This window comes from Leptodactylus fuscus, chromosome 7, assembly GCF_031893055.1.
Source record: "Leptodactylus fuscus isolate aLepFus1 chromosome 7, aLepFus1.hap2, whole genome shotgun sequence".
NCBI classification, from domain to species: Eukaryota; Metazoa; Chordata; class Amphibia; order Anura; family Leptodactylidae; genus Leptodactylus; species Leptodactylus fuscus.
This window is the reverse complement of record NC_134271.1, coordinates 78,977,641-78,992,833: the sequence shown is the minus strand read 5'-3', so window position 1 is coordinate 78,992,833 and position 15,193 is coordinate 78,977,641. Positions and strand designations below refer to the sequence as shown.

The 15,193-nt window shown below is 44.3% G+C and overlaps 1 protein-coding gene across 1 annotated transcript in view; it reads right to left on the bottom strand.

The window, feature by feature from the left end:
- Positions 1–12,167, bottom strand: part of YLPM1 (YLP motif containing 1) — a 35,954-nt gene extending 23,787 nt beyond the window's left edge. Inside the window, exons 1-5 of the mRNA XM_075282287.1 lie at positions 11,678–12,167; positions 8,097–8,294; positions 7,692–7,886; positions 5,428–6,431; positions 1,272–5,285 (exon numbers count right to left, since the gene is read on the bottom strand). Coding sequence (XP_075138388.1) covers positions 1,272–5,285; positions 5,428–6,431; positions 7,692–7,886; positions 8,097–8,294; positions 11,678–12,097 — 5,831 coding nt within the window. The 5' untranslated portion in view covers positions 12,098–12,167. The remainder of the gene's footprint in view (positions 1–1,271; positions 5,286–5,427; positions 6,432–7,691; positions 7,887–8,096; positions 8,295–11,677) is intronic.
- Between the last annotated feature and the right edge of the window lie 3,026 nt (positions 12,168–15,193).

Genomic DNA, 15,193 nt, shown 5'->3' with positions numbered 1-15,193 from the left:
TGTGGACAGAAAAGCACTGAACTGCATGAAACACTTTTCTCTCTGCATTTTTTTAAGCAGGTTCAGGGACGGAAACCATGAACTGAAGTTCAAGCGTTGGTGTGAACCCAGCTTGAGTCTCAATTTTTTTCTTTAAGGGAATGCATCGCCAGAAAATTATCTATTGGTTAACGTTTTTAGGCTAATCACTTTTTGATTGGGGCGTGATACAATTACGTTTAGTGAGAAATTTATCCAACTATGCTGAAGTTCTGACACTCAGGAGGTCATTCAGCCCTGCTGCTATCACATGCTTCAATGGCAATGTTACTAATGAGCTGGCTGCCACGAGGTAATTTAGGGTCTGAATCCCCCACTTTTTTTTTTTTTTTTCCCTGTTTATTTTCCTTTTAACTGGGGTTAATCTATCCTCCTACCAAACTTTACAATTGTTGAAGGTCCTTTAGGACACAGCAGCTCATACAATTACAGGCATCACATGACTGCTGGACCTGGAGGAGATTGCTCACACTACCATTACTAAAGTCTGTTGCTGTTTTCAGTCATAAGATGACAACAATGGTCATTAGCTGTCACAGAACGGTCACAAACAATCTCTGACTGTCCCATTGATGCTAAACAACATGAACGACCTTCTACCATGTTGGTTTGCTTTTGTAAGGAAGATAAAGTCCTGCATACACAACTTTATCTTCCATTACAAAAATAAACAAACATGAAGCTGTTCACTTAAGAATAAATGGGAATAAGAATCAGTCTGTGACAGGTAAAGTCTGTTGCGGTCATTGTGTGAAACCTTCCATTATTCCAATAAAGTATTTAAAGGGAGTTTGTCAGCAAGAAAATTAGTAAGAAACCAATGACAATACCTTGTAGGGCTCGTTTTACATTTTTCAAAGATGCATTTCGACCTGCGTTGCAGCATCAATATCACGAAGACTGGTTTTATTCTTATGGAAATTAGACTTTATGAGAGTTTCCTCACCTGGTGGGGTTTCCTTCTCATCTCTATATAACAGTATAGCTGCAACCCAGATCTATCACACTTTGCTTGAGTGACATCGCCCTTCCCCCCCACCCTTGCTTGGTCATGACAAGAACGTGCAGTACTACACGGTGGCTCAGTGGTTAGCACTGCAGCGCTGGAGTCCTGGGTTCATGAAGTACAAGCCTACTAGACCAAGATGCATAAGCAGAACTACTCCAGACAAAAAGCTACAGGTGGACAGCACACTTCGGTCAATACAATGATGCAAGAAAAGACAACTCACCGAAGCATTTTCAGTTCTTGAGCAGCCTTTAGTATGATCTCATGTTGTCTCTGGCTCAGTGCGACCATACCATGAGCAGCAGGTTCAGAGTCAGGTACTGTGGATGGTCCAGGAAGTCCAAGTGATTCTGAAGCTAAAGATGGCTGAACAGGAAGCCGATTTATTCCTTCTTCCTCTACCCTTTCAGATGTATACCAACGGCTGTCTCGGGGCTCTACATTTGGATTTTCTAGAAACTCATTGCGCCTTCTCTCTTCACGCCACAAAGAGATGTCAGGGTATTCTCGAATCCTGAGCTCCATTCGTTCACGAAAGTCTCTGTCTGCAAGATCTCTATCTAGCCTCCATCTGTCTTCCAGGTAGTCGTCAAGTGGTGGAAGAGGAGGCAATGAGGAACGTGACTGTATAGGGGAGAAAGGACGATGTGGAGAAAGAGACCTTCGAGAAGGCAACCAATCTCTCTCTCTCAATCTATCAAGATCTTCTGGAATTCTGGGAAAATCCCTACTAACCTCAGAGTCAAATATGTAACGTCTTTCTGCTCTGTCAAAATAGCCTTCTCGGTCTAAATTCCTCTCTCTAATCCAAGGATCACATCTAACATCTAAATCATGAGGCAATGGTGGAATGGGCAAAGGGAGTCGATCTTCCCTATCTTGTCTGAAATAAGGGTCTCTTGCAAACTCTTGTTCACGCCAGTATCGATCCCTCTCCCAGTTCTCACTTCTAGAACCTTCAACAGGAAGGTCTCGTCTTCGATCATCTAATAACGGATCTGAAAATCTCTCCCTCTCAAAAAAACGTGGTTCTCCTCGGAATGCCTCACGATCAAATGGTGGCAGGTCATCTGGGCCCTCTCTAAATGGTAGTCTCTCTTCTAAAAATGGTTCCCTAGGCTCAAAACCTCTGTCGCTGGGAGCATCAATAATATCTCGACTTCCCGGCCTGGGTGGAAGTCTGTCTCGAACAAATCCCCTTGAACGTCCCCTGGATGGATGATGAAATCTAGGATCAAAGCCTCCTCTCCTTGGACCTTGACTTGGAAAATCATCAGGATAATATTCAGGCTCATCTGACATTTCATAGTCTCTAAAACTACCTACTCTTGCCGGCTCATGGTGTAGATGACTTTCATCACTTTCCATGTCTTGATTAGGAAAACTTTGTCTCACATGGCCAAGATGACTTTCTGGGCCTGACATTCTGGAAAATGGCTTTCTCTCCATAATCTGACCATGGTCTGACTGAATTTGTGGTTCATTCATGGACTTGGCATGATCATTCCCTTTATAAAAAGACTGTGCCCTTGGATCTGCATCCATAGACTGCTCATACATAGTGTCTTCATTTTGGGAAACTTCAACATTGAACTCATCAGAAACAGGGGTATGAAAGTCACTAGGTCTAACAGGGGGATGCATCCTAGGTGCACCTGGTCTAGGAGGGCGAGCTGCTCTAACAGGTCCTGGCCTGACTGGAGGAGATGCCTGAGGAATACCTTGTCTAATGGGGTGAGAAGCCCAAGGAGCACCAGGCATAGCAGGTGGAGGTGGTCGAGGGGCTCCAGGTCTGACAGGGGGTGAAGCTCGAGGAACACCAGGTCTAACTGGAGGTGGTCCTCGAGGTGCTCCTGGCCTCACAGGGACAGTAGCCTGAGGAACCCTTGGCCTGAAAGGAGCAGCAACCTGAGGGGCTCCAGGTCTCATAGGAGTGGCTTGAGGAGTTCCAAACATGACTGAGGAGGGCAAATGGGGTGCACCAGGTCTTACAGCAGGAATCTGTGGTGCAACAGACCGAGAAGAGAATGGTACTGGAGATTCATTCTTGGCAGTAGAAGAAGCCTGAGGTTTAGTGGCATTATCAGAAGACACCTGGATCTCACTTGAGTTCATAGATGCAGGTGTTGAAGCAGTTGTATTAGATGCAGAAACATGTGGAAGATTGGGTTTTGTAGCCTCTTTGCCAACAATGCTGGCATCACTTACAACAGCAGGCCCCTCAATTGAACTAACAGAAGATTCTTGGAGCCCACTCAACTTGGTAGCATTAATCACAGGAGCAGTCACTTCACTCTGAGAGTCTGTTTTTTTGTCAAGACCAGGTAAACCTTTATCTGATTGGTCAGCACACATTTTTTGAAACACTGAAGGCTCAGTTTTAGAGAGGCTGGAATCTGCCATTTCAGCTGCTTTACTACTTGGAGAAGAAGGTCTGACTATCTGAGGTGGCCTTTGGACTACAGACAGATCTTTATTAACTACGCGATCATTTAACGTCTTGTCAACATTTTCCATATTGACATCACCTTCATGTTTCCCCAGCTTAGCACTAGTAACCTTAAACATCTGGTTACCTGATGCAAATTGATTGTGGAATGTACCAGGCAGTGTCTTGGGGGCATTTTGCTCATCAGTTTTTATTTTCACATCAGGAGGAGGCATCATTTTTTCAGCACTGCTGTCATGTGGTAAACTGAGATTGCTCTTCTGGTCTTCAGGGGAAAAGCCAAACTTTCCCCACTGTTCCCCACCTATACCATCATGAGCAGCACTTCTCTTCCACCTTTTATCCACATGCAACTCTTGCTTGTTTACTGGAGTATCTATGGGCAAAGGTGGTCTTCCCTCAGTCATATCACCCTCAGGATGCCATTCAGGTCTACCAGCACTCTTATTAAATGGAGTCCTTTTGCTTGCCCAACTATCTTGTGAATTATTTGCATTAAAGTTGTCATGCTCTTCAGGGAAACCCCAGTTATCACGAGATGTATTGTCAGGTCCACATTGATCCAAGGTAGGGGGATTTTCAGAACCCCTAAATCTGTCTGGTGGAAGTTTAGGTGCACCAAAGCGGTTCCTACTTGGTGGAAAATTAGGGGCTTCATAAAGATCTCTAGGATGATCCTCTGGACAGCTAAACAGATCTTGATGCCCACCATTTGGACCACCAAACCTCTCCCTGGCAAGTCTCTCAGGATTGTCAAATCTCTGACGGTTAAAGCTCTCTGGACCCTCAAATCTACCACGTGGAGCTCCAAAAGGAAATCTAGCTCTTCCACGAGCAGCCATCTCTGGAGCACCAAACCTGAACCGATTAGGACCCTGGAATGGAATTTCACGAACATTAAATCTATCGGGTGTAGGTCCCTCAAGATTTCTAGCCCTATCAGAGCTGGTCCCACCAGCATCACCAAAAAGGTCTGGAGTATTCTCTGCAATGTTCCATCTATTTTGAGGTACTCTATCAGGGCCGCTCCATCTATCATGCTGGGAGTCTGAAACATTCCAGTTCTTATCAGGTTGGTCTCCCCATTTATTATCCACTTGATCTCTTTGAGTATCTGGTCTTTCAAATTGAGAACTTTCATGTTTATTTCTCATGTCCCTTGGGACCGCTTCATTCCTCTCTGCAGCCTGCCTGTCTAGTTTGTCAGCACTGCACTTTGGAGTTTCCAAAATGTCTTTATTTTCCTGAGAAAGCCCCTCTGATCTGCCTGTTCTACTAGAAAATTGGTTGCCTTTTGCATCCCATTTGTCTCTACCGGTCTTGTCCCAACCGCGTTCTTGGGGAACCACAGGTTTGTCCCAAGTCTGTTGCAAAGTTTCTTCTGTCTGGTCCCATCTGTTTACAGGCACATTATGCTGCTCATCCCACTTTTTCCCAGGAACCTCTCCTTGAACTTTATCCCATTTTCCAATATCCCTATTTCCTTCACTTCGTTCCCAAGTTTGTTTACAAGAAGTTTGTATATGGACACCAGGCTCTAAACTGTGTATAGATTTGTCACCGTCTCTGGGGTCCGGTGTAGATTCAGAAACTTGTTCCTTGGTAAAGGGCTGGTTCTGAGTTTGGAAAGCCTCATTAGCAGAACTAAAATTGGAGCCCTGGAAGAGCTTTCCATCAAAAAACGGACGAGGACCACGAAAACCAACTGATCCTCTTGGTCCATCAAACTGTCCTCCTCTGGCGGTGTGAAATCTTATAGACGGAGGCCCATGGCCCGGAACAGAAAACCTATTGTAAATAGTAAAAAAAAAAAAAAAAGTTAGATCAGCTTAATTGTATGAATTTGAACTGTTGCAAATATATGCCATATTCATCATAATTTCAGAGAGATTAAAAAGTTATGGAAACTAGATTTAGAATATTACATTACCTTGGCCCTGCCAGGTTCATTGAGTTCGTGGTCAGTGGGATAGGAGGTGCAGGTTCTTTCTCAGGTAGGTTTGATTGGCCAGATGAAAATATTTTGGAGTCAACATCTTTAGAATCGAGACGTTTCTCCACTGACTGTGAACTACAAAGTTCTGTGGCTGGCAACTCTAGCGGATGTGTATGTGTTGGAAAAGGTGGGGCAGTTTTTGCCTGCAGGGTATATGAGGATTTGGCATTCTTCAGAGCTTGCTGCGCCTGATAGGAAAGGCCAGTAGCTAGTGCTTTATCTCCAGAAGGATCCAATTCTACAGGTGAGTGAGCAGGTGCAGTAGAGTTGGGATCTGAAGCTAGTAGAGGTTGGGTGCTGGAATTTGTCATCTCAGATGGTGGAGCACTGTTCACTAGTGATGGAGGTGGTGCACAAGCTTCAGTGCTGGCTGCATTGTCAGGAGGTAAAGGTGGCTGCACTGCTTCCACAGTAGCAGTATTAACTGGTGGTGGAGGGGGAGGAACACTTGTCACAGGTGGTAATGGAGGAGCAGACACAGGGGGCAGAGGAGGAGCAGCTTCAGCATAAGCCGTTGTTGAAGCAGTAGGCAAGGGAGGAGGAGGAACTGTGCTATACATTGGAGGTCCAGAAAATGGAGGTGGGATACTTATTCCTGGGGGTACAGTAGGTGGCACAACAGTAGGTGGCACAGAAGGCGGCATGACTTGAGAATATGATGGATACTGAGGAACAACAGCAATGTAGTGAGTGCCCCCATACTGCTGCTTTAAATTTTTCAGAGAGGCCACTTTCTCCTTCAGCTGAGTTTTTGAGGCTTTCATTTGTGCCTGCCATGACGTCCACTGCACATGGTAGTCCTGCAGCTGGTCTTTGTGTGGGTAAGTCTGTAATAACTCCTGCCACTTTTTAAATTGACTCTCCCATTCCTGATGAAGGGGTAAGAACTGTTTCTGTTGCAATTCGTAGTGCTGTAGTTGCACATCTACACACATTGCCTGTAACAAAAACATCAGTTTAACTCCATTCTTCCTTTTAATCAGATTGTATACAAGGGGAAAGAATGCCCAAAGAAGTTTCACAAAGTATGGGGGCCATGGTGTGATACCCCTGCAACCCAGTATACTGTCTTATCTTTGAGATTGGCTATACATTCCTTTATGCCTGGGGAGTGAGTAGGGGGTAGTCTGGAGTTTCCACGCCTTTCTCTAACTTGACTTGTTGTGTACCTTCATGTTATCCCATTTCATTATTTGGGTATGTTACCTACAAATCTGTACAGTATGTTGTGTTGCTCCAACTTTTGGGATCTGCCGGAGGGCTGGCGATAAGTGGGTCACACTATAGGCCCAACATTTTTCTTGTTTTCCTTTCAGGCATGCTCTTGTTTATGTAGCTATACATATTTGCTTTATACTATTTCTTATATGTTTGGTACTTTACTATGTCCTATGAATCTTCAATAAAATTAGTTTTTAAAAACAAAACAAACAGTTTAAAGTCCCTGAACACTGGGGCCACACGGTGGCTCAGTGGTTAGCACTGCAGCCTTGCAGCGCTGGAGTCCTGGTGTTCAAATCCCGCCATGGGCAAAAAAAAAAAAAAAAAACATCTGCAAGGAGTTCTCCCCGTTTGCATGGATTTCCATCCCATATTCCAAAAAAGACATACTGATAGGAAAAAATGTACATTGTGAGCTCTGTGTGGAGCTCACAATCTACATTAAAAAAACAAAAGTCCCTGAACACTTATGTTACAGTATCCCAACACCGTGACAAAAAGGTTTACACTGCATATATCCAGGAAGCGCAGCCGCTTCAATCCAGTCCAATAAACAACTTACTTTTTATATAGCATACACATCTCTCCCCCTCTCTATGGATTACTTATACAGAGAATATATACAGATATAGATATAAAAAGAATCATTCTACAAATAAAACTGTTATTTGGTAGCTGTTCACGGTAATGTCTGAAGTGGAATTTGCTCTGAACTGCCAGAGAAGAGGCTTTAAGCACAATGTCAGTCTCCTGCGAGTGTTGCTCTATCTACAACAGGAGATTTGATGTGGAGTCATCAATGCTCTTGAGTTCAACATACAGTACAGCCTGCAGTGCTGATGGACATACAGTGCAGATGCAATAATGAACTAGATTGGACTAAGGGCAGTTTTACTGGAGGCATTGTCATCACATGAAAAAAAAAAAAACAACGACAAACCAGGAACCAAAGCATTCCCCAGGACTATTAGACTTACAGCAAGGTGTGGTGGCTCAACTAATAGCTGTTGGTATCGCTGGAGAAGTTGCTGCAGTGCGCTGTGTTTCTGGATGATACCTTGATACTGGAAACCCAAGCGATGTTGCTCATGCTGCTGCCAGTGTGCAGCTGCTTCCTGCAGGGTCTTCAGTCTCTGTGCCTGCTCCGGATCTTCTGTCAGGTTCATATTTGGCTAAAGGAATAATACGGATATAATGAACACAACTTTATTTTCTGTAGATAAGAGGTGACCCCCCCACCACCACTCCCTGACTCTGACTGTAGCAACAGCAGCAAGCAACCAGCCCTATAACACATGGACGCCAAACAGATCACTCCACCCCATATTGTAAGCTATATCCTTGTGCTGCCTGCCGCTACACATAACCCTTGGGAAATTTACCGTGGCAGCCTGTACAGGAGGCAGGGCCTTATCCAATGGGGGCAGGTCCTGGCTAGGTGGGGGTGGAGCATGTCCTGCAGATGTGTGTGGGATGCTGAGCAGGATATCTGAAGCTGGAGCACTCTCCTCCTTCACAGGTTTCTTGGATTTCTGCTGGAGACTCAGCAGATGTTGCTTATAATAATACTGCTGCTGCTCCTGCAACATGAAAACCCAAATAAATGACGAATACATCCCAAGATCAGTAGAAAAATACATCCCAAGATCCACACGGTATATACTGCATTTACACACAGACCTGGGCAATGACATGGAGCCCAAAATAAAATGTAATATAATGTGCGTGACTCACACTGCCCTTCAAACAGCAGCTCCCGCCACTGAGGGTACATGCATACTTAAAATCGTATTCTGCAGATTTTGCCTTTGATTTATTGTGGATTTTGTTGCTAATTTTAACTGGCTCATTGAAATTGATAGAATCCGCACAAAGAATTGAAATGGTGCGAAAATTTTCTGTGCTGAAGAATCTGCATCATTAAAAAGGGTTTAATTAAAGCTCATTGACTCAAAGAGAACCTTTCAAGCGGTTTTATATACCGCTGAAAAGCCGACAGTGGGCCGAATTCAGCACACTTTCCGCTTTCCCATTATGTGCCCCGGAGATATTGGTGGGCTGGAGATATTGGTTTCGTTATAACAGCAACAATCTCTGACCACTGTCACAATGGCGTTCCTGACAGTCTAGCTGGACTGTGAGTAACGCCCCTCCTGACAGTACTCGTCCATATCTCTGTATTGTCAAAGATTGTTGCCATTATAACAACACTAATATCTCCAGCCCCGGGACACATAACGGGAAAGCCGACAGTGCACTGAATTCAGCGCATTGCCTGCTTTCTAATGGTATATAAAACCGCATGTGCCCAAGGACATGAAAAGTCCTCTTTAAAGAGGACCTTTCACGTCTTCAGACACCAGCGGTATTATCTACTGCTAGAAAGCTGACAGTGTGCTTAATTTAACGTACTTTTAGCTTTGACGCTACATGCCTCAGTGCTGTTAGTTTTGGCATGGATAGTCCTTCACTGTCAGAAGGGCAGGCCTTAAACTGCTAAGCGTCATCAATAGACTTCACTCTGACAGTAGGCGGCTATTGAAGAGTACTGGAGTAGTGTGTTCCTACCACCCAGTGATAATGTTAGGCTGTGAGGACAGCCATTCTGACAGTGGAGCGATATCAGTGCCAAAACTAACGAAACTGATATCTCTGGCATTGGGGTGCATACCAAGAAAACTGAATTCAGTACATTGTCAGCTTTCTAGCAGTATATAAAACTGCCAGAAAAAGTGAAAGGTCCGCTTTAAAGGGGATGTCCAATTAGTTAAATTTACTTCAATTCATCCAATGTATTCTTGATGACTGGCCAGGAATTTCCAGTCTAGTTCCAGACCCCAAGTTTGGGACTATGGGGCTGGCTGAATATAGTAAAGAGATCAGGAAAGGAGGGAGGGGTGAAGCAACCAGGGTAGTCAATCATCAACAATCTGTCAGATGAATTAGGACTATTATAATAACCCAGACAATCTCTTTAAATGGTACTGTATTACATTGCCAATCTGCCACGTAAAAATCTGCATGTTATCCACACAGTGTGTACCCCAATGCCATACGCTTACCTGTTCCCTGCATCAACATCACAAAAGACAACTCTTCCCCACTCCAATATACACAATTTTTAGACATGTAATGAACACATTCTGCATAACTATGGAATTACCTTTACTGGGCAGACATGGAAAAGACCAGATATACATGAGCCAGCTATAACATTAAAAATCAATAGCTATCATGTATGTCCTCTTCATGATGGCAGCACAGATCTTGAGATCTGGAGGTGCCATGTGGTTTAGAGCACCAAGACAAGTGCATCCTGTTAGATGCAAGAAGGGGTAGCCACAGATTGGACTTACCTAAATCTAATTGTTCAGAGTGACCCACAAATCAGACTGCAAGGGGGGTGCAGTTTATACAATTGTCCCCAAAAGTGTCTATTCCCAGCAGTACACTGGTCAATGCATCCACTGCCTCTACCAGCTTATCTATGGTGCATCTCAGTGCCCTCAATAACTCAGACAAGACACGCATGCTCATATCAATACTTCTTACAGAACAGCATTCATCTAGTACTCAAACTAGTCTAAGGGCTCGTTCACACAGGGCAAGAGGGGGTAGATTTTGGTGCTGAATCCACGTCAGAATCCGCCCCCTCACAATAGAGATCTAGGTAGACCGCTAGCTTACTTTTTTCTGTGAGCGGTATGTTCCGGCTCACAGAAAAAAGCAGTGAGCTGCTCTTTCTTCAGGCGGATTCCACAGCTGATTCAGCCCCGGCGTCCGCCTCGAGGCAGCACCCTCGGGACTAGGCCCTATCATTTGAGCCTACTCCGGAGGGGGAAGCTGCAACTGTCTGAAGGCATGACAGTCGTGGCAGGCACATTTTGGTCCAATACTGATGTGGCTTCCCACATCAAAATCAGGACCAAAATACGCCATTCCATGCCCCGTGTGAACTAGCCCTTACTATGAAGCAAGTTGTGATATCCCGTCTTCTGGAACCTTTTCTATCATAGCCAACAGCAATCTGTGCTACAGTATCTCTATTGTTGGATCACACTAGGCAAGTCAGCCTTTGCTTCCTACATACATCAATGAAATTTGCCCCCTCCATGACCTTTTTGGATCACTTTTAGAAGTTCTAACCACTATATATTGCGTGTACCCAAAAAGTCCTGTTCCCCTTTTTGCTTACACATCCTGCTAACATGGCTGAAGTTGCTACTGATAATTACTCCATTATACAGTTCAACAGCCGCAGTTATCTGTCCAATCATTGTTAAGTCGTAAAACCACAATCTGTACTTGTCACCAGATAATCCATCTTAGTCGCTTCACCTGCCGCTTGATCAATGTAGGGTATGTTGAACAACATACAGTCACATTACCCTCCATTGCAGTCAATATTGAACCCCATTATAAGCAGAAGTCCAAACCGTAACGTGAATGTACCTTAATATGCCATATGCATCTTATAATATGGAACAACCTGTTCATTCTATGGCCATCAAACAAAGGAAATTAATTCTACCTCTTTGCAAGTTGCTACAGATAACCACATTAATCCTTTTATTCAATCTGTATAGGGCTGCCCACCTGATATACACGCATATTACCCCCCACAATAATCACAGTGTATTCCCCACAAATAGGCACACAATACCCCCCACAATCATAGTGTATGCCCCACATATAGGCACACAATCCCCCCACAATAATCAGTGTATTCTCCACATATAGGCACACAATACCCCCTACAATCACAGTGTATTCCCCATATATAGGCACACAGTACCCCCACAATCACAGTGTATTCCCCACATATAGGCACACAGTACCCCCACAATCACAGTGTATTCTCCACATATAGGCACACAATAATCAGTGTATTCCCCACATATAGGCACACAATCCCCCCACAATCACAGAATCGCACACTTTTTCGTCATTTAGGATCCATTACCTCCAAGCTTGTGCTCTTATCTACGGGGACGCCCAAAGCGGTGGGCAGAGGTGGAGGCAGCGGGGGTTGCTCTGGGGCAGGGGGTGGCGGGGGCTGGTCGGGCTCTGGAGGGGGTGGCGGGGCCACGGATTGCTGGTAATCGGGCGGAGGTACGGTATGTCCATAGGGCGGGGGTGGAGGAAATGGGTAGGCAGCAGGGGGTCGCGGAGGTGTGAAGTAGTGCCGTGGAGGGGGTGTCGGAGCCACCGGTGCACCGGCGGGCAGGACGGATTCTAGTTGTCTCTGATGCATACGCTGGAGCTGTTCTAGCTGAGCTAAGTGCTGGTCCCGGAGGCTCTGGAAGGCCGGGCCCGGAGGAGGCCCTGCTGGGGCCGGGGGACCGACCGCGCCACCGTAACGAGGAGGCCAGCCCGGGTACATGACAACACTATATCGCAGCTCTAACACGGGTATGTTAGGTGAGCGCACACCGGACCGGACGTGATGCTACAAGATCTGCGCAAGCGCAGTCAATTGAGTGCCCAAGATGGCCGCGGTCTGTGTACAGCGCATGCTCAAACGATATGTGACTTCTTACTGCTGCTCGTTGCTTAGGGCCGTGGGGTGCAGGCAGAGGTCAGAGCTGGACGGTTGCTATGGAAAGTGGTGGGCGAATGCTTGGTAGCTGGAACATTATTTTCCCCCAGAGTCTCACACTGGTTTTAAGTTCTTTAGTGTTATCTACAAAGAAGTGCCGTCCAGTTAGTGCAACCTTTCATCCTACATTATAGACGCCGCATCCGTTACTAGTCATTCATCTCTTCAAGTCTAACTGTCACTTTAGTTTTTTTTGGTAATATTTATATAGCGCCAACATAATCCGCAGCGCTGTACAATTTGGTAATTGAACATGCTTGTAAAATACTTTATTTAAGGGGTTCTCCAGCTTCCAAAGATATCTGCAGTGCTAAATACTCTTATGCAGCCTTTGCTTGGCTTTATTTTACTTACTGCTCCTTATATCATAGTTATTTACATGCAGTGAATCTGTGAACAAACTACATTAAGAGGACCTTTCATGGGTTTGGGGCACAGGCAGTTCTATATACTGCTAGAAAACCGACAGTGTGCTGAATTCAGTGCACTGTCGGCTTTCCCGATCTGTGCCCCGGGTGAAGAGCTATCGGTGTCGGTACCGGAGCTCTTTACAGTCAGAAGGGCGTTCCTGACAGTCTGTCAGGAACGTCCTTCTCCACAGCAGCGTCTATCGCACTGTACAGTGTGAGCGGGGAGGAACACCTCCCCCAGTACTCATCCACAGGCGAGCACTATCAGGAGGGGAGGGGGCGTTCCTCCCCACTCACATTGTACAGCGCTATAGCCGCTGCTGTGGAGAAGGACTTTCCTGACAAACTGTCAGGAACGCCCTTCTGACTGTGAAGAGCTACGGTACCGGCACTGATATCTCTTCACCCGGGGCACAGATCGGGAAAACCGACAGTGCGCCGAATTCAGCGCACTGTCAGCTTTCCAGCAGTATATACAACTTTGCAAAAAGGATGAGATCCAGCGTTTTCTTCTTATATTAAAAAACTTCTTTTATTGAACCAACATTTTAAAAATATCAACAGGGATAATTAGACATGAGTGATGAAACACATAGCAAAAAAAACTGCCTGTGCCCAAACCCATGAAAGGTCCTCTTTAACCATAATCCATGTGTCTGCTCTCACTCTCTGTGTACCCCTCCCTTCTCCATTCCACCAAATATCTGAAACCTGGGTTTCATATATTCAGATATTTGGTTCCTTGAAGTCAATGGGAGACTTTTTTTCTCAGCGCTGAAATTCCACACCAAATTCAGCACCATTTTCCTCTGTGTGAACGGAACCGTTAAGGGTCAAAGAGGTTGCTACTGTGATGTTTCGTTTGCTGGATGAACTGCTCATGTGAGTTATGCTGTGTTCACACATCAGTATGCCATCCGTCCGTTTGAATTCAGTTTGACACTTCAAAACAGACTGATACACATACTGATTGTATACTGACACCTTTTTATGCTGATAGCAAACATTCTCCGTCCCCTAGAGGACAGATAAGGGGATTAAAAGTAGCAATTGTAAACAAAGTAAAGATAAGGAGATATAATAAATGTCCTTATGTCCTCCTTATCTCTACTCTGTTTACAAAGTATACAATCAGTATGTACATCAGTCTGTTTTGAAGTTTCAAACTAATGGATAGCATACTGATGTGTGAACATACCCTTAGTGAGCTTACAGAGGAAATGTCACAGCTGAGGTTAATGACCTGAAAATAAATCAGATAAACACTGATGAATGTAAACCATATATACATTAAACCATATATACATTAGGAAGTGTTTTGTGTTGATGTTATTTGGCCCATTTTTTATTTTTAACTGGCTATCCCTTTAACCTATTGTATTTTCATTTTTTAAAAAAGTTAGAAAAGTTTTCCCTAGCAGTGTTCTTAGTAAACACTGCTAGGGAGATTTGCTTTGTATTTACATTGCATTGCCAGTCTATACAGATATAGCAGATGCCAAAAAGGGTGGGGTCACTTTAAATAACTACTGTAGGGGAAAGTTCACACAGGGGTTTTTGGTCCAGAACCTGAGGTGGAGGCTGCTTCAGGTTCCGGACCAAAAAAAACGGATAGCTGCGACTAAATGCCGGTGCACTGCACCAGCATCCAGTCGCGCACTCCACTCCGGATTAGGCCCAATGAATGGTGACCAGGCCCACTTTTCTAGGTGACTATATGAGTACAAACGGGACAGACCTCCCCAACAACAATTACTAGGAAGAATTTTAAAGTTTTAGATTAATAAATTGAGCAGAAGGAAGAGGTAGAAGGGCTTCCTTTATATTTCCCATTCTTTTTGTAGCCACTCCTAGGTTTGGATTAAAAAAAAAAAAAAAAAAGCAGCAGAATCTGCATTTCTGCAACGTGGGGCCTCAGCCTTAAAGAACTGATATAATGTTACATTGTCTAATCAGATTTGTGAAAATGTGGAAGATAGACTGGTGAAATTCTTTTATTTATTTTTATTCAAAAGTTTTATTTGTTTTTTTCATAAGTTTTGTAAAAGAACAATACAAAGAATAATGAAATTCATTTTGAACTGAACACACATTAGAATAGCCTTTAGAAAGGCTATTCTACTCCTACCTCTTATTCATTCCTGCTCGCTGCCATTTTTGAATTCTATTCATTTATCCAGATATGCTAATGATGCTGAGGGAGCACATGGGACATTCCCCCTATGCTCTGAACACAGCTTGAAAAATTTGGTGCAACAAGAGCATCACTGTTGCATTCATCTCATCTCACTAAATACATATATTTTTCAGCACCCAGTTGTTCCATTCCTCTTTCCTGATATGACTGACATACACACTGACTGTTTTTGTCATAGTAGGGAGATAGTTCTTTGATGCGATGAGAGCAATGCAAATGCCCCCATTGCAGGTAATAGTACATTAGCATATCAAAGAAAATGCCAATAATTCA